This window comes from Natrix helvetica, assembly GCF_964273705.1.
Source record: "Natrix helvetica genome assembly, chromosome: 3".
Classification (NCBI taxonomy): Eukaryota; Metazoa; Chordata; class Lepidosauria; order Squamata; family Natricidae; genus Natrix; species Natrix helvetica.
Window position 1 is genome coordinate 104,269,539 of NC_138549.1, and position 26,936 is coordinate 104,296,474.

A 26,936-nucleotide genomic window follows, 5' to 3' on the forward strand; every position below is an offset into this window, starting at 1 on the left:
TTTCCTAAAGGAGGATAGAGGAAGGGAGTGGTTCTTAAGCTGGAACCATGATGCTATGTTCTGCTTCCAATTTATTTCACTCAGATTTTAAGTGAATGAGTTTAAGTAATTCAGGGTACAAAAAAATAAAGATGAATACATCAATATTAAGTAATGTGCTGGTCATCATCCGATCAGAAAATCATTTATAAAAGTAAAGGTCATCCAAATATATTTAAAGATAAGTGAGTGTTGCAAAATTATCCCTGTCAATACTTGGAACATTATGAGAATTCCTTTCAAACATACATATAATCCTAAACTAAATTAGAATGATGTCACAGCATTAAGATGTTTAGAATTGGTCAATAGGTGACGCACACAAATTTAACATTTTGATCATGTTTAAAATAATATTCCCCAATTGCATCATATGATGTAACTACCTTTGCAAATGCCCATTTGTTAAGGAATTGTAACTTGCATTATTAGTAGTCAGAATGAAGTGAGATATATGTTACCATTCATTATTAGGTTTGAACATATCAGTAAATAAAAATGAAAGAAATGATTCTGGTCCTTTGCAGGACGTAGAAATCCATGGATAATTATTTTAGATTGCCTCATTGTGTACTCCACCTTGTTTATGTGCATTATTTCAATGAGTCACCAGTGGCTACAAGAAAGACAACTGCTCCAGTAGACTTCATGAACAGAAATAACTTCCAAACCACAGGAATAGTTAATATTAATAATGCTAAGAATGGTAGAATAGTGTTTATTAGACTCTTGTCAATATCATCAAATCAAATCAAGGTTTTATTATGGCCCTACACACCAACATAACCTGTTAATATTAAAGTACCCAAGGAACTTGATTGTATATCAATTCAAAACATCAAAATAGATTTTAGTACTTGGTTTGTACTTTGAACAAAATGTTGAGATAGGAAGGGATGTGTCAAATGCATTATACAGCAGCTTAGCTATACTGGTCTACGGCCATAATCAAGATATGATATGATTTCTATGTAGCTTAGAAAGAAGATAAAATACTAGAGACTCTAAAATTTTACAATGAAATAATATTACTGTATGGCATCCATATGGTAGCCATATATTTCCATAGTTAGGAATATGAACATAAGAAAAATTAAGAAGAAAAATGACAACCTATAGAATTGTGTCTATTTTAACGTGGGGATGAGAGGTCCTATAAACAAACACACGCATACTCATACATATGCACGCACAAACCTTACATAAAATGAATTTACTTATTTACGTAATCCCTCAGGGCTAGCAAATGTAACATCTTTTGTCCAAACACCAACTGATATGAAAAAGGTAATTCTTTGCACATAAAAAATGACAGGTTGCACTGTAAAAAGAAAACCTCTCCAGTATGTATAACAAATCCTTTATAAAACAATTCCATAGCTTAGACATTAGATTCCAAAAGGCACGCCTTCATTTCTCGTATCAGATTCAATGAAGAGATTTAACAAACAGCCATGCTCCTGTTGTTATATAATGTTACTATCACTATTATGATTTTGCATTCAGCAGCAACTGCTGTTTAAGAACAAAACCAAGCATTTGAGCATTATGAGTAGTGATTTCTGCGCAACCTGATAGTGTTTTCTCTCACATAATTTATATTTTATTATTATAATCTTATATTTATTATATTTATATCCCACTTTCTCTACAAACTGGCTTCTACAGTTACCATATTTTTTCGGAGTATAAGACGCACCTTTTTCCCTCAGAAAAGAGGGTGAAAATCTGGGTGCATTTTATACACTGAATACAGCATTTTTGGCTTCCCGAAACCCCGCGCCCTTTGCAAAAATGGTTGTGCATAGCCTTTAGAAGGCTTCCAGAGTGCTCTTGGGGATTGGGGAGGGCAAAAATGAGTGAAAAGTGGGTCATTTTTTGCTCATTTTTGGCCCCTCCAGTCCTCAGGAGCACTCTACAATCCTCCTAAAGGCTCTGCATGCCCCTTTTTTTTTGACAAAAAACAGGCCCATTTTCACAAAATACAGGCTGTTTTGGGGAGGTCTGCAGAGTGCAAAAACTTTTTTTTTAAATTTGCCTCTTCAAAATCTTGGTGTCTTATACTCCAAAAAATATGGTAATTCTTGCTTAATGATTGCCTCATTTAGTGACAGTTCAAAGTCATGACAGTGCTGAAAAAGTAACTTTAGGACCAATCGTCTCATTTACGGTCGTCACAGTATCCCTGCAGTCACATGATGGAGATTCAAGTGCTTCATAGCGGAGTGGTATTTACAATTGTCACAACATCCTGCAGTCACACAATCATCATTTGAATGATTCACAGTTGGCTTCCGACAAGTCAATGGAGAAGCTGGCAATAAAATCTCAAGTCACAATCATGTGACATCTCATTTAATGGTGGACGATTTGCATAACAATCATAGTGGAAGTGAGTTTGTAAGTCGTTGTCATGTGATGTCTGGCTTAATGACTGGGTCGCTTAACAACAGTTGCCAGTCACAATTGTGGTCATTACTTGACGACTCTCTGTATGAGGATCTCCCTATATTTATCCTAGCACAACTGAATGAGGAAAGTTGGGTTGAGAGACAGTGACCGGCCCAAAGTTATTTGTGACTTCTGCGACTGAGTATAACTAGATCCTGGGTTTTCCCAGTCGTAATTCAACATCTTCACTGCTTGTCACATAAGCTTTTACTTAATTGTCTCATTTGGATGCTGGACAAGGTTCATCTATGAGTGTATTCCGCTACAATTGTACAAAGACCACAGGAGTGCTGAAGGTGCTTTTTCAAAAAGCAACTGAAAGTTGCCTTTTGAAAAAGCACCTTTGGGACAACCACGACCTGGGTGACTGGGAATTTCCATAGACACAAGAGTGCCAGTTATCCCATAAATTAATACAACTCCATGTTTACCCATGCTTTCATTCTCTGCCTACTAGAAACAATTTCATGAAGGTTTCTTCTCCTTTGGGTAACTTTATTTGCATAGTTACCCTGCAAAATTCCCTCCTGAAAAGAAAAAGGATGGAAGGAGGAGCCAAAGCTAAACATTTGTAAGTGTGGAGGAAATGAAAAATTGCATCACTATCTGATGGGAACTATTTGAACAGTAAAGGGATAGGAGAAAATACAAAATAATGGGAGTTGAAGAATAACTATATCTCTATGTATAATCTCATCCAGCAGTAAAGCAAAGGCCAAGATTATGAGATTGCAGGCTGGGACTTGCATGTGAAGATACATGTGTGTGAAAGCCAAGCCCCTCTTAGATATGTTATAAATAATAATGTGACAAGCAACGGCAATGCATGAGATGAATATGCTCATACTCTACTGGCAGCCGGGGGTGTCATTTTTCAGAGATCCTGGTTGATGCATCGTATGCGCGCAATACATAATTCCATTTTTGAAAATTGAACTCACTCAAGTTACACTGCTTTATTTTATTTAATATGATTAACTTTGTATATATTGATGATTTATTTTGTCCAGAAGACGCAATTGAATATTTGTACAGGAAATCATAGGTATTCATTTCAGGGGGACCAATTCACAGTGATTGCAATTTTAGAGGGACAAAACTTAAAAAGACTGCATGTTGCCCACAAATATATGGATACGTACCCACCTACACATACACACCCACATTGTGTGCTGAGGCAGTTTGGATCACACCTGATAAAGTTATATTGTTATTTAGTCCTGCTATTTTTACAGTAATCTTTTCCATGATTACTTAAAACAAAAGGCAACATAGACCAGTAATAGATAACACTAAAAAGATAATGTCTATCAGCATACACTTAGTGTAAACTTGTAATATCATGTCTACCCTTTTAGCAGATTATTAATGCTTTTGGATACAGTGTTAAGGTGGGGAGAAGGAGAGAATGGAGATAATTGATCACTGGGGGTAAGATTAGCAGATTCCGATGGGGAGCAGCCAGCTACCCAAACTGTTTCTATTCAGATGGCTTCAAGTGTTACATTATGTAATGACGGTAGGTCCTGTGCGGCCAGTTCTCTCGTGAAGCTGGGAAAGGCTCAGTGCAATAGAGATGAGAGGAGCCAACATGACCTACCAAAAAAAAAGAGAAAGAAAGAAAAATGAAGAGGAACATTGGTCAAGATTTTGGAAATCAATGTCAGGTTCAAGGAGCCAGGAGCCAGGGTGGAGCTCAAAACTACAGTACTATGAGTATATTTCATTCTACCTATATATAAGACTCTGACTTACTAATGATCAGGTGAATTAGGGCCAGATAAGAGTCAATGAATTTGGGGGGGGGGGGATAGACTCCAACTGATGATGTGTTTAACTCTGCCCTCAGGTTCAGCCTGGCTGTCTCCTACAACCATCTACTTGCTATTCTTCAGAATTCTTCACATCAAACTAGGATTCTAGAAACCTGAATGGACACTGTCACACTAGAATGTCTGCTGGGTGTGGTCAAAGATGGCAGCCATAACTGTAATCAATGCTTCCTTTTTTAAAAATGAGCATCAGGCAACATCATGGCTGTTACCTTGACATTTCTGACCAGATCCTGCAGACACCCTGCCAACACTCCTGCATAGCTTTAATTCGGTAAACAAGTTTCAAATTGTCACACTATGAAATAGGAATTCTGGAAGCATTCAGCATACAGTAATTCTTGCAATCAGAGATACAAAAGAAGCCTTTAATATTTCCTATAGCTCACAAAGCAAAATAAGTCCTAATTGCTTTATTTTTCTTCCTGCTTCCCATAAGTGCAGGGTCTCCTTTCGTTGCAGTATTGATCCATTGGTTGCAACAGGAATGTTTACAAATTAGAATTACAGCATCAGCGCAACCAATACATCTATGACCCAATAACTTAAGTAACATAGATTCCTGACTCTGATACTAATAACATTTTCAGTGATTTTACACGCATGAAAAAGATTATCTAGGGAAAAAACCCTGAAAAGATGAGAGCTTGGCAATTCAACCTACCTGTGGATCCTCATATATTTTTGGTGCGTCTTTTTCATAGCTGTCAATATACAGTCGCACAGTTGCTCCAGCACTTCCTGTGCCACTAAGTCTGAAAATGATGCGAGAGCCATCAGCAAAGATGAGCCTCAAACCCTGAATAGAAAGAAGGAAAGAAAAAGAATTTCAGGGAAATCTATTCTATTAAAAAAATGTCATTGACTTCTTGCTATTATATGGAAATCTTAATAATATGCTTGAAAAGAAAAGATAGGTTCTTAATTGTTATTTTGCTATGCAGAGCTGCAAGGGCTTCAAAACATGTAGCAATTAAACATTAATTTACGTATTTTATGTACCAGTGATGGCAAACCTTTTTGGCACCGAGCTGAGGAGCGGCCCAGAGGGCATGCACGTGCTGGGAAATGAACTTCTGGTTTCCGGCACATTCATGCACACTAGCCAACTGGTCTTCCAGTTTCTGGTGCATATGCATGAACGATGATCAGCTGGCTGGTGCGCATGCACACAGGCAAGTTGATTGTCGCACGCGCATGTGCACCAGAAACCCAGAAGAGGAATGGACGACGATGCATGTACCAGGCGTCATGGCTCTGCATGCCACTTCGGGCACACATGCCATAGGTTCGCCATCAGAGTTATATACCATTCTTTCCCAAATAAGTTACATTTCTTAAGTATCTTTATATGTTTTGATCAAACTAGTTCAGCAAACGTAGGATTCTGGCAATGGTAGATATAATTTATCTGGGCCATATCCTTTCAGAATAAGACACCAAGGCTAGCCAAGCTTTAATTAAAATAAGCAATAGAATCAGAATCACAGCAAAGAAAATATTCCTGTTATTGCTAGGATTTTGGTAACATCTCCCTTACATTGAGTTCATTGCCTGCTGTCAATATTAATGTGTTGATAGCAACAATACGGATCTGTCAGCATTTATTTTTGGTCTAATTCCCAGTCTAGTCTATAGACTGGAATCTTCAGGTAGATTTCTGTTCTCATATTGATAGTCCAACTTCGTTCATTTTTTTCAGTATCAGCCAAGGCCAACTAGATACTAGTAACTAGTGAATGTTAAAATATGGTATGTTATGATTTGTTTTGCTAAATTACTGCTATCAATAGTGACATATATAGAAAGCTATTTATTAGTAAAGTTTTATTAATTTCTAAATACCAAATGGTAATTATCAGTCCTTCTACTATGCTGTAAATAATCATCATCACTCTCATCATAATCATCATCCATCTGAATTCTTTAAACAGGTAAGAAATCCAGGTAAAAGTTCTTTTCACTTTTACAGCAACTGCGAATAAAAATAACTTAATTTGAACTTTGTTTAATTTTACTAAAGTATGCATAGGGATAAAAATAACATTGTTAAATATATTGGTAAAAGAAGAATATTTTCCCCAGATATTAAAGCTTCCAGTTTAAACATTTTGCCAACCTGATTCCTTGAAATACTTCCATCTACAGGATCGCTGTATTCAAAATTATCAGCTTTTTCCACAATGAATGATTTGTCACCAGCTGACAACTTCTTGCCCACAAAGGACCGGTCAAAGAACAGAGTCTCTAGATCTTTCATCATCCGGTTAGCACCATCAGCATCCACCTCTTCATAATCATATCTAGGAATAGTCAGGAAAGTTTGATCGTAAAAGACAGCAACTGGCCATCCAATCCCCTGTTTTGTTTTAAAACTTTGTATGCAATCATTTATTCCTCTTTTCGGGCAGAAAATGGAAGAGCTAGGATGCTGCAGGTCAAATCAAGCATTAATTAGCATTATTTAAAATAAATGATAGAATTGTATTTCTCCCCCCTCCCCAACTGGCCTTATTTCTCTCCCAGCAAACTGGTGTTTAGCTGTTGTTGTGTTCTAAGTTTGAGTAAGATCATTTCATGGATATTTATATATTAAATTTAGAATTACATGTGACTATTTTATGAAAAAAGATAGATGAAAATGTTTAACATATATGTGTATCTGTATGTACTGTACGTGCATACATTTTAATTAATTAATTAACTAACTAATTAGTATAGCTTCCCACTCAGTGTAGTGACTCTGGGCAGTGAACAATTCTAAAACAATTAAATCAGTTTAAAGCAGTACAAAAATGAATATACACAGCACCTGGGACAATTATGAGTACAACTAAGAAACAGTGTTCTTGACACATTCGGGACTCCAGGCCTGGGGTCTAGCCAAGCTTTTAAGGCCTTGCAAAAGGGCAATTGGGTCGGGGCCATATGGTCTCTGAAGGAAGGATGTTCCAAAGGGCAGGGGCTACAGCAGCAAAAGCACGTCTCCTGGTGCCTGCCAGCCGACATTCCTATTGAACTAAATTCCCTGACCATTCCTATACGTTTTATTTATAACTCTTACTTTCTGACTCAGAAGACACTCAATTTCTTCAAGTATACATTTTGTCATGCCAATATGTACGATGGGCAACAATTTGACTGATATGCTTACTTAAATTAATTCATAAATATTAGTTTTATGTTTGCCATAAGTTTTACATCCTAGAATAAAGACTGTAATAAAGAATCTCTATATATAATGGCCACTTTTTGGCATGTAATGGTTGGTAAAGCCTTTTCCAAACTGAGCTTGACTCCAAGTGAAACGTATGGGTACTTCTACGTAATTTTCAGTAAGACGGAACAATAAGACCCGCTTTGCTGTTGCCTTCATCCAGGAGGTTTCACCTTCTCATTCTAGCCTCTAGCCCTGGGATTCCTTAGTGGTCTCTGCTTCATACACCATGCAAGACTCTCCCCGTTTAGTTCCCTAGGTAAGATGAGATCAGCCAGGCACTGTAACCTGCTGAGATATGCACTATATTCATAGTCACAAATATAGTCATGGTATGACCAACATTAAGAAGCTAGGGAAGTTCAAGAAAGTGAATCCATGGGGAGAGATAAAATCCACACTTAAGAGACCTCTTTCCTTCCATTACTTCAAAGTAATAGGGGCCCTTTGGATTCAATGGAAGTATTAGATATGCTGTGTTTTTTAAAAATATCTCACTCTGCAAACATGTCCCTGAAGTAGCCCAGAAAGTACAGCAGCACAATAGCAAAGGTGATATTTATGTGAGGGGAATGCTGAGTACATAGGCGAAAAACAGACACATTGTGCTTCCTAAACTAGCCACACTGAACGAGCAGACAACATGGTAAATTCTCCCTTCCACAAACCATGTATCTTCTCCATGTATCTTCGGAGTTACCTAAGACTGCTACTTTCTATAAAGACAGTGCATAATTTTGTAACATCATCACAGGGTTGTAGTAGATGGAAATCAACGTAAAGCAGGGGTGGACAACTATGGCCCCATTATGACCTATGGACTTCAACTCCAGAATTCCTGAGCCACTCCAATAACGGGACAATTAAGAAAATTGTGTTGATATTACAAAATTTTGCAATGTGACATTTTTGCAGGGTTTTTTAAAATTAATCATCCAACAGTTCTAGATATAAATTAGAAATCCACAGCAAATAGAAGAAAAGCAAGTCCGATATATTGTGGGAACCTGAAACATTCACAAAGCTTCTATATCTCTAATTTGGAATGTTAAAAACAGAATTCTTGATTCCCAAGAATGTGTGTCCTTTAATTAGATTATTCCATGGAAGCTGAAGAGATTTTAGCCATTCTAATGAAACACAACTCAAATCTATGAAATTACTACCTTGTGAAGAAATTCCGCCCATATTGTTGCCAGTGATCTTTCAGGATTGATTCCACGCTCTGTTTTCGGGTAGCTATAATCGACAACCATGCCAACACTGCCCAGAGACCATCTTTTTCACGAATATGATCTGATCCTGCAACACAGATAAACAACATATAAATGGAATCAATCCTTCATCTATGTGAAGAATGATGGAACAGAGGAGGATTGGATAACCTGTGGCCCACCAGGTAGATGGCCTACTAGGTATGGACCACCTTTAAAGTACTGAATGACACAGGGCCATACGGACTTTTATGTTTTTATAGTGGTTTAGGAGCCATCCACAGTGATGTTGCATAAGATGGGTGGTAATATACTGTATATCTTATAAATAAACATGTCAGGCCTGTCTCTCTCCACTTTTGAAACAGAATGATACCCTCCCTACCTACCCCCCAACATCCAAGCACATAAATAGAAGTAGTAGATGTTACTACAGGAAAAAAATCAGACAAATAGAAAATCTAGCTATGTAATGTTTCACTAACAAATATCAGATGTATGATTAAAATATGGGAACTAATATTCTGCAGATTTCATACCTTATTTGCTATTACAAAGAATTCAGATTTCATGGGAACACATTAGTTTACTTTTAATTATTACTCTACAGAAACATTTTCAATCTAAATTCTGTTGATCGGATAAAACAGATTTTAATCCATTATTCTCAGCCCACCACTCTGTCTTACTTCACAGGTAGTGGCTAAATTCATCTGTCATGCTAAGCTAAGGCTGAACAACTTATGTTGGCTTGAGGGCCACACCAGGCTTTGAGTGGCATGTCAAGGGCTACTGCTCTAAAGCAGTAAGAGTAAGGGCCCTATTGGGAATGGGTAGGGGGACATCAAGGGTAAAAGCAGTGTTTGGCAGTACTTAGCACATTTATAATGTCTTTTAACAATTTGGAGTCCACCAATCTAGGGATCACAAAAGGGAGTTGCATTTTGCCTCCAAGCCATGCTTTTCAAACTTTACAATAAAATCTGGCTTGCAGTAATAACAGTTTGTTGCACAAGTCAAGTCTAGTTTCAGATAGATTGCAAAAGCACATAATAGGCTTCATAAAAAGCACTAACTGGATTTACCTGTCACCTGGTTGATAAGCCAAAGGAACTAAAGTTGAACTTCTTGCAATGTGTAAATCTAGCCACTATTACATGAATGCGCTCTCTGTTGGTCTTAAAAGTCTAGAGGTTTGGGAAGAAATATGAGGTACTAATGTTGTAACAAAAATAATTAATAGTAGGAATGTTTACGTACCAGTACCAAAACTCTCCTCTCCACACAGAGAGAGTTTGTTTGCATCCATCAGATTTCCAAAGAACTTCCAACCTGTTGGAGTTTCGTATAAAGCAATCTTTGTAGCATTGGCCACCCTTCAAAAGACAGGAATAATAGCCCTGTTATTGATGAATGACTTACTGTAGAAACACATGAACTTCTGTTGGGCATCTTATTTAATAAACAAGATCACAAATCCCATTTTAGAAGTTATCCCTTTCATATTTATTGTACTCAGTCATTAGGTAGCCAGCATTAAGCTGAATATAATCCACATTTCAAACTTTTAAAGCACACTGCTGAGGGAAATCACGTTTTAAAGAATGCTAACCATTTGTCTACGTTTCAGGAATAGAAGCTACATATGAAATTGGAGAAGAGTATCAAAAGTAGTTTATTCGCCCAGTTCTGTCATTAAAAAGAAAAGAAAAAGGTCATAACTTCACTGGCTGCCCATCCAGGTTCTTGAAGCCAAGATCTGTTCCAATATACTTAGCAATAATACTATTGTTCTTTTTCTTCCAAATGCCCCTAATTTTATTTCTAACATTGTTCCTTATTGGTGGACTTCTCCGCACAAAAAACTTAAATTAATATTTTTTTAATGAATTCAGTTCAGGTATGTTAAGCTACACAATGGTTTAAGTGGCACTATAATATCAAAAAAACCCTAATAGTCACAGCTAAGGAACCTCATTCTTAAGCTACCTTAACGAGAAAATTTCACCATCTTAAATCTGAGCATGGAATAAGCTTGATTTCTTCTGAATAGGTTGTAGCTCCCATTGCCCCAAAGCAGGACAATGGTTGGCCATTATTTAGAAATGGGAATTGTAATCCAACACATCTGAAACGGCACTGAGCTGGGGAAATCTAATCTTGATGGTCTAGCTCAGGGTGTCCAAACTTGGGAACTTTAAGACTTGTGGACTTCAATTCCCAGAATTCCCCAGCCAGCATGGCTGGCTGGGGAATTCTGGGAGTTGAAGTCCACAAGTCTTAAAGTTCCCAAGTTTGGACACCCCTGGTCTAGCTCTTAAATGAAAATTGCATTTATCTTCTGGTCAGGCACAAGGAACCTTCTGCACACGTTTGTGATTCTGATTCATTGTGGGTGATCTCATGCCTCAATTTTAATTTTCTAAGAATGCCCTTTTTTTAAAAGAAGTAATTTTATTAAAGATACCTAATACTCCTTCCTCCTATTTTCCCCACAACAACTCTCTCTAGGCTGAGAGAGAGTGACTGGCAAAAAGCCACCCAGCCGGCATTCATGTCTAAATTGGGACTAGAACCCCTAGTCTTCTTTTTACCTGGTGCCTTAGACGCAAGACTAAACTGGCTAAAAGATACATGGGAAACGATGGGACCATCAATGATACTGTTGCTCAGTCCCTGCTTGTAATCAAGCTCAGTAAGAAAGGCTATTCTACTTGTTTTTTTTTTTTAAATTACCTGTCAATTGCTCCACTTGTAGGCATACTTCGGGCAAATCCTCGAACCCCTGTTTGTTGAAAATAAGGAATACTAAAAATATTTGCAGCGATAACAGCAACCGAGTCTGAAGGATTCACGAAGAACCCATGTTTTCCAAGTATCATGTTGCGATCCTAATGAAAGCATTAAGAAAAAATGGTGGCAGAAATTACCTTGTTGAAAGGTTTCATATTCTAACTGGTCTCCTAGGCTGCTATGTCTGCAATTTGAAAAGCACCCAATTGAAGCTATCAGAGGCTACAAAACTGAGATCAATTCCTTTCTATAAAAAAACCTCCAATCTATAGAACTGTTCTTTAAGCATTTTAAATCAGTTTTTTTTTACAGTAGTTCCAGAAAGTAAGTAATTTTGAGTCCTTGATTCTCTCTGAGCTTGGTTCTTTCCCTACAGATGTTTCATCAGTGCTTGCTAATAACATTACCATTTGGTAATGAAACATCTGCAAGAAAACTACCAAGTTTAGAGAGCAACAAATACCCTGAAGTTAACCCTGAGCTATAAATATTCCCTTCTACTGGTAAATAATTCTTCTGTTATTTTATACCTTAGTTTGCAATGTATTTTCATATTCACTGAACAAAAAATGATAACTGCCTTAAGTAAATACCTAAACAAAAAAGTGGGACTCCTCTATCTTTAACAATCATCTGTAAAGGAAAATTTTAGCAGATTTTGTTTGCAGTCTTTTAACTATTATCCAATTATTAGAGAACAGAAGCCCTATCTTTAAATTGAAATGCATATATTTAGATGATTTATGAGTGCTAAAGCCTATAATTAAGGCAATGTTATGTCATTATTAATTTTACATACTGTATATTGCTGGAAGACAAAAGGGAAATAATGAATAGCAATTTTCCTGCAATGCTGAGAAATTTGCACCGCAGATTTTGGGTTTGAGACCAATTTTGCCACTGGTAACATGAGTAAAAAGAAAAGAAAAAAGAAGCATGGATTCACTTAATAGCATGTGTAACTGGAATGGCACTTTCTTTACCAAATGAAAAACATGGAAAATGGCACAAACTACAGTATCAGGATTGATTAATGCAGTGTTTATTCCTTAAGGATTTGTGACAGCTCAGCAGCACTCTTTGAAAAATGTTCTATTTAGACTTGGTTTTTAATATAATAGGAATTGGAATATCCAGATTCCAAACTTTTTAACTCCATGACTTTAACTCAACTATCCTAAACTTCAAACCGTTTGAGGCCATATCAATTCTAAGAATAGCGAGTTAGGGAAGGTTGCCGTAAATTAGGTATAAAGTAATCTCGGACTGGTAATTGTAGATGCTCAGTGTTATTGCAGAAAGATGGGAAGCCTTATAATTTGTTTGAAATGAATAATTTGTTTAAATAAACAATTGTGACAAAGTGGTCTTCTAGTATCCCCAAGATACTGTTGCTGAAATTCAATTGCAACCTAGTTGAATTTTGGGAGCAAGCTTTTAGTTCAAGTTTAAATGATTTTTAAGGATGTTAATGGGAATTGTTCACCTCTGAAAGGTTCTTATTCTCATCCTACCCTTAAAACTCTCCAAAGAAGAATCAAATAATTTAGCCATGCTCCTCTGGGAAATCCAAAGAGTCACCATCCTGCCTTCTGATACGCTTCAGAAAATTTAATTGTGACCTCCACTCCTTCAAGCAACACCAAACCCTGCCTCTCATGAATGGCAGCCTTAACTAATGCAGACAAACATAATATAATTTATAACTTGCTGATAATTATGATTTCTCTCATAGCTTGTCACCTGTTAATTTGAATACTTTTCTAACATTCAACACCAAACATGTTTCCCCAAACAAGACTATGATGTAAAGCTATCAACTAGAATTCAATTTATTCCTATCAAGGCAGTCCCACTACTTAGGCATGCATGAACTATATATCCAATTCTGCTTCCTGGCATGTTCCATGTTTGCAAAAGAGAAGAAAAAACAAATCCAAAAAGCACATACGTACCCCATCTCCATCAAAGGCCGCACCAAAATCATACTCTCCTGTCTTCATGGTCTGCACCAGATCGGCAGCATAAGTTAAATTTGGATCAGGATGGTGACCACCAAAGTCTTCAAGAGGTACACAATTCACAGCAGAATTAGCAGCTGCTCCAAGCTCTTCACAGAGAATCTTTTTTACGTATGGGCCAACAACTGGTTCAGCAAAGAATAAAAATACACATGAGATTATCATTTTTAAAGTAGTGACAAATTTTGGGGAATATGAATGATAACTTCTTTTCCCCATCTCCCATTCAGATTTGAAGGCCTATAAGCATAAATCTAGTAGGTTGTAATGTTTCTTTCTCTAGAGCAGAGGTGTCCAACCTTGGCAACTTTAAGATTTGTGGTCTTCAACTCCTGAAATTATCCAGCCAGACATGTTGAAGTCTACATGTCAAAGCTGCCAAGGTTGAAAATCCCTGCTTTAGGGCTTCAAAAGTTAATATCCATTAAGATTTTATCTCCAAGCTATTCAAATAGATTTCCCATATCAATAAAAATATGAAAAAGTGAATGTTTATAAATATTCAATGGGTTATTGTTTACAGTAAAGACATAGTATAGCTCTGCTATTACTATAGATTCTATACTATAATTAAGATTTACAAAAACAAAACGACATGATAATCCTTATACATTAAGAAGAGGATATGACCTGCCACCAAAGAAATAGCAATAGTATTAGCACTTAAAATTAGATATATCGCTTCACAGTGCTTTACAGCCCTCTCTAAGCAATTTACAGAATCAACCTATTGTCCCCAACAATCTGGGTCCTCATTTTACCCACCTCAGAAGGATGGAAGGCTGAGTCAACCTTGAGCCTCATGAGATTCAAACTGCTAAATTGCTGGCAGCCGGCAGTCAACAGAAGTAGCCTGCAGTACTGCATCCTAACCACTGCGCCACCGCAGCTCTGAATGAACTAACTTTTCCTTGCCCTAGCTCTACCAGAAGTAAACTTCATCCATAATGGGGAAGTGGTGTGTGTGTGTGTGTGTGTTATGTACTTATGTAAGGATGATTCCAATCTATAGGAGAATATAGATTATTTTTTCCCAGGCATATGAAAAGGGAAGGAATTGCAAGATGATCTATGGGTTAGACTGGCAGCCAGTGCTTACAGTTACTGCACTTACATTATCTTACATACCTCCATGCATAGCATCTATCCGAATCTTTAGATGATTTGGACCTGACAATAGTTCTTTCAGTGCACTAAAATCAAAAATATTCCTCAACATATTTGCATAGGCTTCCACAGAGTCCACAATTTCAACTGAAAAACAAAAGCAAAGAATTAAATTGAAGAAACTAATCAGATCAAAGCATCCGCTGCTGTTGAACAAGCACCTTGATAAATATTATAAGCTACTGATGCAAGTGGGAACCCTTTTAATGAAGGAAGAAACAGATTTTACTTGCCTGTAAATGGTTTAAACTTGTTTTCCAAGTCAAACTGCTGCTTTCCAATTGTACTGAGGTCGACATTTAGATCTGGGCATATAGCATACTCTTCAATAGTCTTGCTAATTTGGAAAATTTTATCAGTAATTCCTTCAGGAGCAGGCCCTAATAAGAAATAGATTTTAAGAGACAAATAGACTTCTAGAAAAGCTGTGAAGTGGAGGACATTTTATCAGAGTTGTATGTAAACTTAACAGAGATAATATATCACATTCTAAAAACAACTATAATAAAAAGTTTTAATATCATGATTCAAAGTAATAGGAGCAGTGATGCACCCACTCCTTAATTACATTGATTAGTAACCATTTGCAAATATGACCATAATAAATGGTAATAAAAATCATTTTACAATCAATGCAGGCATTTATGACTAAATTTGTGTGCCTGACAACGATGCATGACAGTGTCAGAATAATACCAGCATAGCAGTACAAGAGAAATTTATCTGAATGACTTGGTAGCAATCAGTGATCTTCATAGCCTTTCTCTCTTTCTCTGGCAGTGTTCACGTAATGACCAGTTTAATTAAAAATGTGGTCATTGGAAGGGAACTAGTTTGCTAAACAACAAGAGGGTGTAATAGTAATAATAGTTTATTAAAGCTTTAATTCTTGTCAGGAGGAATTTGATGTAAGCAACAACTTCTACAGCAGGTTATAGTGTAATAATAATATTACAACCCTATCATGTTTTGTATTTCTATTTAAAAAGATATAATCTACTTCAGGGCTATCAAACTCGTAGCCCGCAGGCTGGATACATCAAACCATGGCCACGTCCATGCCTGGTTTAGCGAAGGGGGAAAAAGGTGTGATACATCAAATGACAACGTCGTGACAATGCGAGTTTGACACCCCTGATATACTTGGTTTTTTTCTAAGACAATAGCAAGTGCCTTGGTAAACAAGAAGTGATTATGATCTTGATTATATGATTATGACCATAACCTACTACTAGATAAAGTAGAAGAATGTGGGTTAGACAGCATCACCACCAGATGGATTCGTAACTGGCTGATCAACCACACTCAACGTGTAGTCCTCAATGGAACTGCATCTACATGGAGGGAAGTATACCCCAAGGCTCTGTTTTAGGCCCAGTACTCTTCAACATCTTCATCAATGATTTGGATGAGGGAATAAATGGAGAAATTTGCAGATGACACCAAGCTGGCAGGAATAGCCAACACTCCAGAAAATAGGCTTAAGATACAGAAGTATCTTGACAAACTTGAACATTGGGCACTATCTAATAAAATGAAATTCAATGGTGAAAAGAGTAAGGTTCTACATTTAGCCAAGAAAAATGAAACGCATGGGTACAGTATAGGTGGTACCTTGCTCAATAGTAGTAACTGTGAGAGGGATCTTGGAGTCCTAATGGACAACCATTTAAATATGAGCCAGCAGTGTGCAGCAGCTGCCAAAAAAAGCCAACACAGTTTTAGGCTACATAAACAGAGGGATAGAAACAAGATCACATGAAGTGTTAATACCACTTTATAATGCCTTGGTAAGGCTACACTGCATTTAGTTTTGGTTGCCACGATGTAGAAAAGATGTGGAGACTCTAGAAAGAGTGCAGAGACGAGCAACAAAGATGACTAAAGACTAAAACATATGAAGAACGGTTGCAAGAACTGGGTATGTCTAGTTTAATGAAAAGAAGGACTAGGGAAGATAGCAGTGTTCCAATATCTCAGGGGTTGCCACAAAGAAGAGAGAGTCAAACTATTCTCCAAGGCATCTGAGGGTAGAACAAGAAGCAATGGGTGGGAACTAATCAAGGAGAGAAGCATCTTAGAACGGAGGAGAAATTTCCTGACAGTTAGAACAATTAATCAGTGGAATAGCTTGCCTCCAGAAGTTGTGAATGTCCCAACAATGGAAGTCTTTAAGAAGATGTTGGATAGCCATTTGTCTGAAACAGTATAGGGTTCCTGCCTAGGCAGGGGTTTGGACTAGAAGACCTCCAAGGTCCCTTCCAACTCTACTATTGTATTGTATTGTATCTTAGAAAAGACACTATTACAGAATTGTTGAAGTTAATAGCAATAGCACTTGGAATAATATACTGCTTCATAGTGCTTTTACAACTTGCTCTAAGTGAGTCAACATATTGCCCCCCCAACAATCTGGGTCTTCATTTTATCCACCAGGCAGCTGAGTCAACCTTCAGCCTGTGAGATTTGAACTGCCGAACTGCAACTGGCAGTCAGCTAAAGTAGCCTGAAGTACTTCACTCTAACCACTGTGCCACTTCGGCTCTAATAATCAGTAGCTCTCAAGTCTCAACAGTAATTGGTTCTGAATTTTCTGTTACAAAGGGATTGGTTGTAAAGTGTGATACAACTAGTTGGCAAACCCAGAAATCCTCATTAATATGGTCATTAAAGACCATAAATCATTAAGCAAAGACCTTATATGACCATAATTTGTGACTCCCAGCCAGTTTCCAACAAGCAAAGTAAATGTGAAACGTGGTCAGGAGCCACAAGTTGGGGTCGCTACAAGATTTTCCTTTTTAGGCAGTTTGCAAGCAGGTTGGTAGCTAAGAAGTACAGGCAGGTGGGTGAGTGCTATGGAGTGTAGGCAAGTGTATGGGTCAATGCTATGGGCAGATGCGAGTGCAGATGCTATCACCAGGCAGGAGAGTGTACAGGCAGGTGCACAAGCAGGTGAGTTGGTACTATGGTAAGTGCAAGTGCAGGTAGGCTAGCAGGCACCCTGGAGTATAACATTTCCCTGCCACCTGAGGGCTTCTCAGGAGAAAAAGTGACTGGACTAAGAGCAATTTACAGGAGCAACTTGCAACTGCCTGAAGGTTTCCCCAATGATTTTGCTTGATTGGAAGCTGGCAGACAAGGTTGCAAATGCTAATTACATGACCGCAGGATGAAACTGCAATCATTGTAAATGTGAGCTGCGTTTATCAAGTGCCCAGACTACAATCATGGCAGGGACGCCACAACAGCCACAACTTTGAGGACCTGTCATAGGTTCCCCCTTGTTCAGGGCAATTGTAGCTTTGAATGGTCACTGAATGAGTGGCTATAACCCAAGGACTTTATGTATGTGGCCTAAGAGTTGTAAAGAGTCAGAAAAACCGAGTAGACATAGAGAGGGACCGAAAAAGTGGTAACGTTCATAAAAATTTAGAAAAATGAGAAATGGAAGGGAGAAAATGCAACATTTTTCTTCTACAATTTTTTTATTTTTCCCCAAGGGCTCCCTATTTCTATGCAGGCCTAGACAGGAGATCACTGGTTGTGGAAGAAAGAGTATAATTGTACATGCAAACACTGCTTCTAACTTTTTATTAATATATGATATATAGTAAGAGTGATTAAATATAAATTCTAGCAGAAAGTGATACAAAGTATACATTTCAGAAAGAGTAGCCTAGGCACTTGTGTCTTTAGGTCTTTCCTTCCTTGTCTTTCCTTCGGTTAAATATTTTTCCTCTAGAAACCCAACTGGATTCCTTCAACAGATCCAAATCATAAATGTACCATAGTCAGCAGTGCAACAATAGATGGGCAATGTCTACACATTCAACTTAAGAGTAGGAGAGAAGTTAACTTGGGAAGAATGGAGATGAGAAGATTAGAATTACTTACCTCCATTTGAAGTATTGAATTTAATGCCAAAATCTCCATTCGGTCCACCAGGGTTATGACTTGCTGTCAAAATTATACCACCAATGGCTTTTATTTTCCTAATAATACAGGAGACTGCAGGAGTAGAAAGAATTCCATTCTGTCCAATTACTAACCGGCCAATCTAAAACAAGAACAGAAGAAAAGCAAAACTCACAAAAGGTGTTAGAAGACACAAAAAGTTGCTTTTTTTTAGATTGCAATATTTACCAATGTTTTCTTCAGCTTTTACAACAGCCAGTGTTTCTTTCACATTTGACACCCTATTAAAAAAATTGGGCAGACAAAAGCATTTACATGTTTCTTTATTTTAAGTATTTGTTCCATTTACCAAATTAGGCACAACAAATTTGCTTCATTTCAAACAACTCTATTGGCTACTATAAAGGTAGTTCCCAGTTTAAGAACAAATTCTTTTCCAAAAATCTGTCCTTAAGTGGAACAGTATTGTTATATAATATTGTAAAGTTGGTATTGTGTAATGAACTTGAACCATTGTGTATTTAACTCAAATTTTGCTACATTCTTAACTATTGGTTGTCCTTAAAAGAAGGGCTTCTAAACCCAGGGACTCACACTACCAGCGTAATCTCTCATCAGTTACTAAGTTTGTATTATTCTTTAGCTTATTTTTAAACTAATTTCTAAAACTATATGCTCAAAAAACTCTGGATATTTAACAGCACCTTCATGTTCTAGTAAACTAATCTAAAACAAGAAAATATTATTCAAGTAAATTTTGATGATTAAAATATCCTCATAAAGTCAAGGTTTTCAATAAATGTGTCATTTATAAGTGTTTAAGCTATTAAACCATATTTCTTTTTGTCTTTGCTGTAACTTCACACCAAATATGCATACTTCTAAGCTATACTGCATCTGATAAACAAGCTTAAAATATAGAAAAGTAAACTGACTGAAATTATTGTCCAACCTCTTCCCCAAAGCTAAACGAGTCCCTTCGGGGAGAGGGGGCAGTCTAGAAATTAAATAAATAAATAAATAAATAAATAAATAAATAGATAGATAGATATAAATAAACAAACAAACAAACAAACAAACCTGTTACCCTCTACTTCTGTTATATAATGATACGTGAAGATGACCTTGAGGCAGTGGTGAAATTCATTTTTTTTACTACCTGTTCTGTGGGCGTGGCTTGGTGGACATGGCAAGGGAAGGATACTGCAAAATCTCCATTCCCACCCCAGTCCAGGGGAAGGATGCTGCAAAATCTCCATTCTCACCACATTCTGGGGCCAGCCAGAGGTGGTATTTGCTGGTTCTTTGAACTACTCAAAATTTCCGCTACCGGTTCTTCACAACCTGTCAGAACCTGATGAATTTCACCCCTGCCTTGAGGAATTGATAAGGCAAAGAGTTGTTGCCTAGGAAATGATTAGTCGAAAGAAGGGGGAAGCCCCCCTTGCTTAATAGTCAGAAAAAGAAATTTAGGGAAGACCTGCCCTAATAGATCAGCCTATTAAAATGGTCACTGGGAGATTTGTACTTTCAGACTTTTAAGATTCCATTATTGTAGCTTTACAATAAAGTAGAATTAGCTTATCTGATCATGTTTCCTGTCTGGTTTATCTTTGAGCTCCTACAGTAAGCAGCAACATCTCATTTATAAAATAAACTAAGATGCTAATTTACTTTCATGTGTCTGTAAACACATGAATGTGGGTATGGGACCTCAAAATTATGGAAGCTATGCTTCAAGCTCAACTAGTAGGAACAGGCACTTGGCATGGGTCCCAATTTGGAGCATGTATGCTGCTGCTTTTAACCCCATTCTCAAATTCTATTCACTTGCTAAAGAGGGCACATGGGTCTGAGACTCAATCTACAACATTCCAAGTGATCAGAGATTCCTCCCAAATGGAATAGATACATTCTAATCACTACAATGAAATTAATTAAAAAAATTAAATTAACTCTTTGAAGCATTTTTTAAAAATCTCTGGGGAGATTTAACATTTAGATGTTTTTATATTTGCAGGTTTCTTCTTCCACCCACCCATTCTTGCACACAGTTATTTTGGTGTTTCTGGTGTTTTCCTATTAGAGTAAAAAGACCATCATGACTGTCTGCTGGCCCTGTGGAATGTGAGGTATGTGAGCTTCGACTCAACTAGCTGTATTCAGGAGGCTTCTGTAAGAGATAGGCTATACTGATAGCCTGCCCCGACTCTACATAAGTTATGACTTTCTCATTTAGGATCAAGTTGGATGTGAAGGTGGAAATTGGTGTCACTTACAATTTGCACTTCAGACATGCACATTTCAACCTTCATTTTCTCCAGCTATCCATTGAAGACATGCGTACGATTGTAAATGTATTTACACATTTACAATATTTACAATGCTCTGTGACCCTCATGGATTTTTTTTACTTGAATTGCAAATTTAAAAAATCCATACTGCCCAGGTGAAAGCATTCTATGCTCACCTGAGAAATTTATTGTAGGATAAGAAATAATGTTCAGTCAAAGCTGAAATGTTTATTTGCTAATTATTTATAAATTTATTATTTATTTGTTATTATATGTTTAGATCTTCTATAAAGGCAAAGATAATTTGAGATTCAATTCAAAATAGATCTACTGATTAAATGGGATGGATGTTTTTCCTATTTAGAATTATGTGGTACTGTCTGAATTTTTGGCAAATTACTTATCACAGTACATATCTCTTTTTCCCTTTCAGCAGAAACACTGTTTATTGCAACCCTAAACAGTAGAGATCAGATTCCCAATTGAGTTAGCTGCCTTGAATGCTTTCTTCTTCAGAAGAAGATCTATTAGACAGGAAGGAACCGGAACTGTAGATCAACATTCTAAATATGGCTTCAGCAGCCCCTGGACCTCGCTATAATTGTAACTCTAATTATAGATTCCCCTGTGTAGGAATGCAAACTAAGGGAATTCTGTCACAGTAAGTTTTATTTTAATTAAGTCAGAAATTAATAAAGGCATATAATTACTTAACTGATTATCACTTCTGGCAATATAAATCTATATATTCTAAGAACAACAACAAAGTTCAATATATAAATTAATGAATCAACAGGAAAAAACTAATATAAAGATAATATTATCTTATTTGGAAAATACGACTCATCCTTCTTAAAATTACATATTCCATTTGCTGTGTCTCCCATATATTGATATCACAGAATTGACGTTCAGTTAATATGTTTACCCAATTTAACTTGAAGAGATTTCCAACAAAAGATACATTTGGATATCAACCATCCTCCAAGAAGGGCACAACATCAATAGACTTTAATTAAATCTAACAATGGATGACTAGTCTAGGTGCCAGTTGGGTTAAAAAATGCTTTAAACAAAGCTAGCTCAATTTTTGTAAAGCAAAAACGAAAAAACAAACAAAAACCCTTTGTAATGTCTGTATCAAATAGATTAAAAATGTATAATGTCTTGTACATTTTCAAAGGCCAAGATCTACCTTATCAGATTGATCAATGTTATCAATGTATGAAATATCTAAAGGGAAATTACAATTTATTGGGTATGCAATAAATTAAAGCTTACAAAATAACAGCAGTGGCAGAAGAGTGAGTCACAAAATTATCCAGATCAAAAATCATTATGGAATCCATTCAAACGGAAATCAACTACAGGTAGTCCGTGACTTACGACTACAACTGAGCCCAAAATTTCTATTGCTAAGCGAGACATCTGTTAAGTGAGTTTTGCTCCATTTTATGACTTTTCCTGCCACAGTTATTAAGTGAATCACTGCAAGTGTTAAGTTGGTAACCCAGTTGTTAAGTGAATCTAGCTTCCCAATGGAGTTTGCTTGTCAGAAGGTTGCAAAAGAGGATTACATGACCCAAGGACACTGCAACCATCATAAGTGTGAGTCAGTTGCCAAGCCTCTGAATTTTGATCACATGATCATGGGGATACTGAAATGGATGTAAGTGTGAAAAATGGTCAAAAGTCACATAACTTTGAATGCTCACCAAATGAACTGTTGTAAGTCAAGGACTACCTGTATATATAGGATGATTATGACTGAGCCCATCCACCACTTCTCCCAAGCACGATATAGTAATGTAAATATTTGAAATAGTGGAAAGGTCCTATAGGGGAAAGGTCCTCTAGTAATTTCAGCATGATCAGGATTTGCTGAGATGAACTTGGGAATTGGTTTTATTTAGCGACTTCAGTGGAGAAGCACTTTGAAGCTGACTGCTTCTTCGATAAGAACCTAACAAGCTGGCACACATTGCCAAGGTTCACACTTTAAAGCCATAATGTGGACCTTCCCTTAAGGTTTAGGAAATATGTAATACAGCCATTCTAGTTTATTACCTCTGGGAGGGGCTGCTGCATCAAACCAACTCAACAAATGATTGAGGTCATTATATAAACCCAGCTAGTGAGTCAGTCTATTGGTCAGAAAAGATACAAATTAACAGCAGGACTGTACCAAGCAACATCTGTATGAAGAGCATGGTTATTTTCAAGAAAAAGAACAGGGGATAAAATACAACCCAATGAAGAATTTGTTCCTAAGGCATGCAGGGAGCAAATGCAGGAACAGGGAGACACAATTTCTAGTCCACCCTCAACCATGGACGATCACTGAATGCTTTTGAGCCAATCATTCTCTCACAGCCCATTCTAGATAGTGTGGAGAGAGATGGGGCTCCAGATACTGTATAAATAAGACCCTAAAGCTTCAACTCTCCATCTTCAAATACCATTTTATATTTATTTACAGTATTCCTATATTGCCAACTCCACATGAGATTTATGTAGTAGGAAGAATGAAATGATGTAGAGCAATTGGATGTATGCGGATCCTCCTAAAGCAGAGCTTCCACACCCAACTGATCATTTACTGAATAAGATGCAAGACTAAAAGTCTTCCTTGTTGAGAGCAGCTTTAGGCCATCATTTTAAAACATCTGAAATATAGGTGTGTCCATTCATTATTTAGCCTCACTGTTATTCTTTCCATGATTTTTGCTATGATGGTATAAAAAGTTATAGAAATTCATCTCTCCCTTTGAATTAGCAGCCTTGTGATCAGAAGAACCAATTATACCACCATTAGAAATCTGCTTCATTACTATGACAGTCATGTCTAACAGGAAGGGGGACATTCACAATCTGGGTTTCCATATTGTAAGGAGGGAAGAACTCACTTATAAAGCACTGTCATCTGCCCAAACTCACTCCAGCTGTTAACAAACACCCTCTATGATGCAGAAAACTCAGACATGAAATATATTTTTTCTGCTATTTAATTGTTTTTGAATTTTTTAAATATGCAAACGTTGACCTGGAAGGCCATAATACCAGAAACTAGTTGAAAAATATTTAGATCCACTTTTACTAGATTTATAGACAATATGACTATTGATGAATACTCATAATAATAGCTAATCACTTACTGCAGCATAACAATGAATATCTGCTATCAAGAGCATCATCCAAAATGGCTACTGTTTTCATGTCCTAAATACTTTATGTGCTTCCTATAATTTCAATAAGCTACTTTAAAAAATGGGATGCTGAATTAGATAGACAATTTGTCTAATGAGACAGAGCTATATCATACTATAGAATAAAAAAGTATCTGTATTAAAAAAAAATATTACATAGGAAAAGCCAAGATAAAAGGATGCATTTTTTTAAATGCCCAAAATATATCAGAATTAAGCTTTGGTGAAGCACAAAGAGGACATCATTCCACATGATAGAGAGTATGACAATCTACATAAAGGGCACCAGATTATGAAGGATGGTGCAACCTTTGGATTTTTAAATTTTCCCCACTTGAAAAAAACCTTTTAGATATAATATTACAGTAGTTATGCATGTTGAAAATGAATCACAGAAAACTTCTGGTTCAACTTGCTACTGTAAGAACTTTAAAGGCTTTCAATGACTTAATTAAAGTTAAATTGTTTTATATGTTTGGACTTGGCCATTGTCTTCTATGAACCATTCAAACTATATATGGCTTCCACCCAAATTTGCTGTTGAACTAATTTAAGCAGAACCAAGCAAACCTTCACATAAAATAATTTCATTTCCAAAATATGACTGATTTCCCTTCCAAATTAATAATATTCACTTGGCAGAAAATTGGCATTCACAAGGCTCAAGCGCAATTTCTAACATTATTTTTAAAAACTTCTCAGGGACAGTAAAGATAAACGTTCTTACATTACATTTAGGCAGAACTCTAATGGAATTTTGTCACACCTGAAGCTTACGGGATAATGTGCTCAATATTATGGTTTTCAAGCACACTAATATTTTTCTGACAAAAGTATTTATGTACATTGAGAAACTTAACACATGCTTTGTCATGTCATCTATGCAGCTCTGATCCACAGTGAGAATTTCAGCAATTTTAACTATAGCAGGGAAAAATGCACACACAGTCATATACTTCCTAATTTAAGCACAAACACCGAACCTATAATTAAGTGCATGTAGTAATCAGTCATTCGCAGTAGATAACAAAGAAACAAATAACCAAAATATTTTTTATCTGCAATAATTTCTATCTAATTTTGAAAGCAAACCATGAAATAAGGGTCACTGTTTTCAGTACTAACTTAGGCATTTCTGCCCTTCAGCTCCTCATAATCATCCTAATAAAAATATTATTGGCACATTTACAAAAAATAATAGACATGCCCCTAAATGAGACAATCCTATATTAAGCATTAGTGATATAATATTTATGATATACCAACCCCGTTGGCAGCAGCCATCTGAGCTATCAGTTTTATTGCAATCTTATTAAAATATCTCCCATCTCCTCCAACCACCACGGTAGATCCTTGTCGATCTCTTAGGTCTATGGAAAAGAATATACTCTGAATAAAATTGTGCAGGTAGTTTAGCTTGGTCTGAAAAATGAATGTCTTCTTCCGTAAGCCACTAGTTCCTGGTTTCTGATCATTATAAGGTGCTGTTGGCAAAGTCAATATTGGCAGTGGGTTGTCTTCCATGATCCTTTTTGATATAAATGCATTAAAAATAAGGAATTATATTAACGACGAAGATTTAAGATCAGCTTGGATACCAATATGAAATAGAGGTTCAGTGAAGTAGTTTTATATCCTAAAATAGCTCCTTGAACCTTCAGCCAAATGTGGTTTCTGTAACTGAAGAGCTTTCTTGCACTTGCTCTGAAAGATCACTGTCAGAGAAAATACATACAATTTCACCCAGAGATCCCTCAGGAAAACGGATGTCTTGGATAATGTTGAAAGGCTTTTTGTTTGCTGTGGTGTCACAATTTTGGGTCTCCTACAGCATCACAAACAGGATTTGACAGCTGTAAATTCTGCCTGGTATTCTTCTTTTGATCAGAGAAGAGTATGCAAGAATCTTAGAGCGCTGTTCTTCAGTCAGAAGTACTGATGAATTGTCTCCAACTTTGAGTCCAACTAAGGTAAAGCTAAGGTTTATAAATGACAGCCTGGTTTCAGTTGTGGCTCCAATTTTCATATAGTCTTCATCCAGACATGAATATCATAAAGGTAGGTCTAGAGTGGAGAGTGCAAGTCAAGTGCTAAAGTTATTTTGTGGAGACTTTAAAGGTCACTCTTAAAATGGAAGTCAGGACTTCTCAGTTACTTACAGTTTCTTTATCCACCTGTTATTCTAATAACCAGAGGGTTCTATAGGGCCAAAAGGATACATAATATTACGCTCTCCTGTAATATTAATGAGGCAATCAAAATAATTATCTAGCAACGTCAGCATTTTTTTCTTAATTTCTTCCTTCTCACACATAAAGCACAACTTGATATTTAGATTTCAACCAGTTTGTTTTAAGTTCATGTTAAGTAAAATTTCTTAACTTGAGTGCACACATTTCTTTTATTCTTTGGAAATACTTGAAAATTATGTGAGCATTTTTCATGAAGAATAAAGATAAATCTAACTTCTTGGTATTTACTTTCCTAGACAGCTTGTATCTCTCCAGAGATTCAAATTTGGCTCCCAAATGTGCTTTAAATAATGATGCTGTATTAATTTTAAAATTTTAATACATTAATTTTAATGTAACCGAAGGGGGGAATTATTAAATGCATAGATTGTCATCATAATAAAAAATGACATTTTTTAAAAATGATCTAAAAATTAAATTATTACCTTCTGGTTAGTTTTTTGGAGCGTGTTTTTTACTCTGCCCCATGTCTACTAAATGTTGACTGCTCTCCTCAGTTTGACAAACATTGCACACCCTATTCTGTTGCAAA

The 26,936-nt window shown here is 36.6% G+C and overlaps 1 protein-coding gene across 2 annotated transcripts in view; it reads right to left on the bottom strand.

The window, feature by feature from the left end:
- Positions 1–1,221: 1,221 nt before the first annotated feature.
- The window catches only part of PGM1 (phosphoglucomutase 1), a 35,497-nt gene continuing 9,782 nt past the window's right edge, over positions 1,222–26,936 (bottom strand). Inside the window, exons 2-12 of one of the 2 annotated variants that reach the window (XR_014174876.1) lie at positions 18,632–18,794; positions 14,968–15,114; positions 14,696–14,821; positions 13,502–13,692; positions 11,490–11,644; positions 10,014–10,129; positions 8,706–8,841; positions 6,442–6,625; positions 4,987–5,121; positions 2,832–4,086; positions 1,222–2,789 (exon numbers count right to left, since the gene is read on the bottom strand). Coding sequence is in view for 1 of the 2 variants with exons in the window: in XM_081946894.1 (XP_081803020.1) it covers positions 3,997–4,086; positions 4,987–5,121; positions 6,442–6,625; positions 8,706–8,841; positions 10,014–10,129; positions 11,490–11,644; positions 13,502–13,692; positions 14,696–14,821; positions 14,968–15,114; positions 18,632–18,794 (1,443 nt within the window). In the remaining variant the exon portion in view is untranslated. Of the gene's footprint in view, positions 4,087–4,986; positions 5,122–6,441; positions 6,626–8,705; positions 8,842–10,013; positions 10,130–11,489; positions 11,645–13,501; positions 13,693–14,695; positions 14,822–14,967; positions 15,115–18,631; positions 18,795–26,936 lie in introns of both variants that reach the window. The other variant, XM_081946894.1, reaches the window with a different exon arrangement.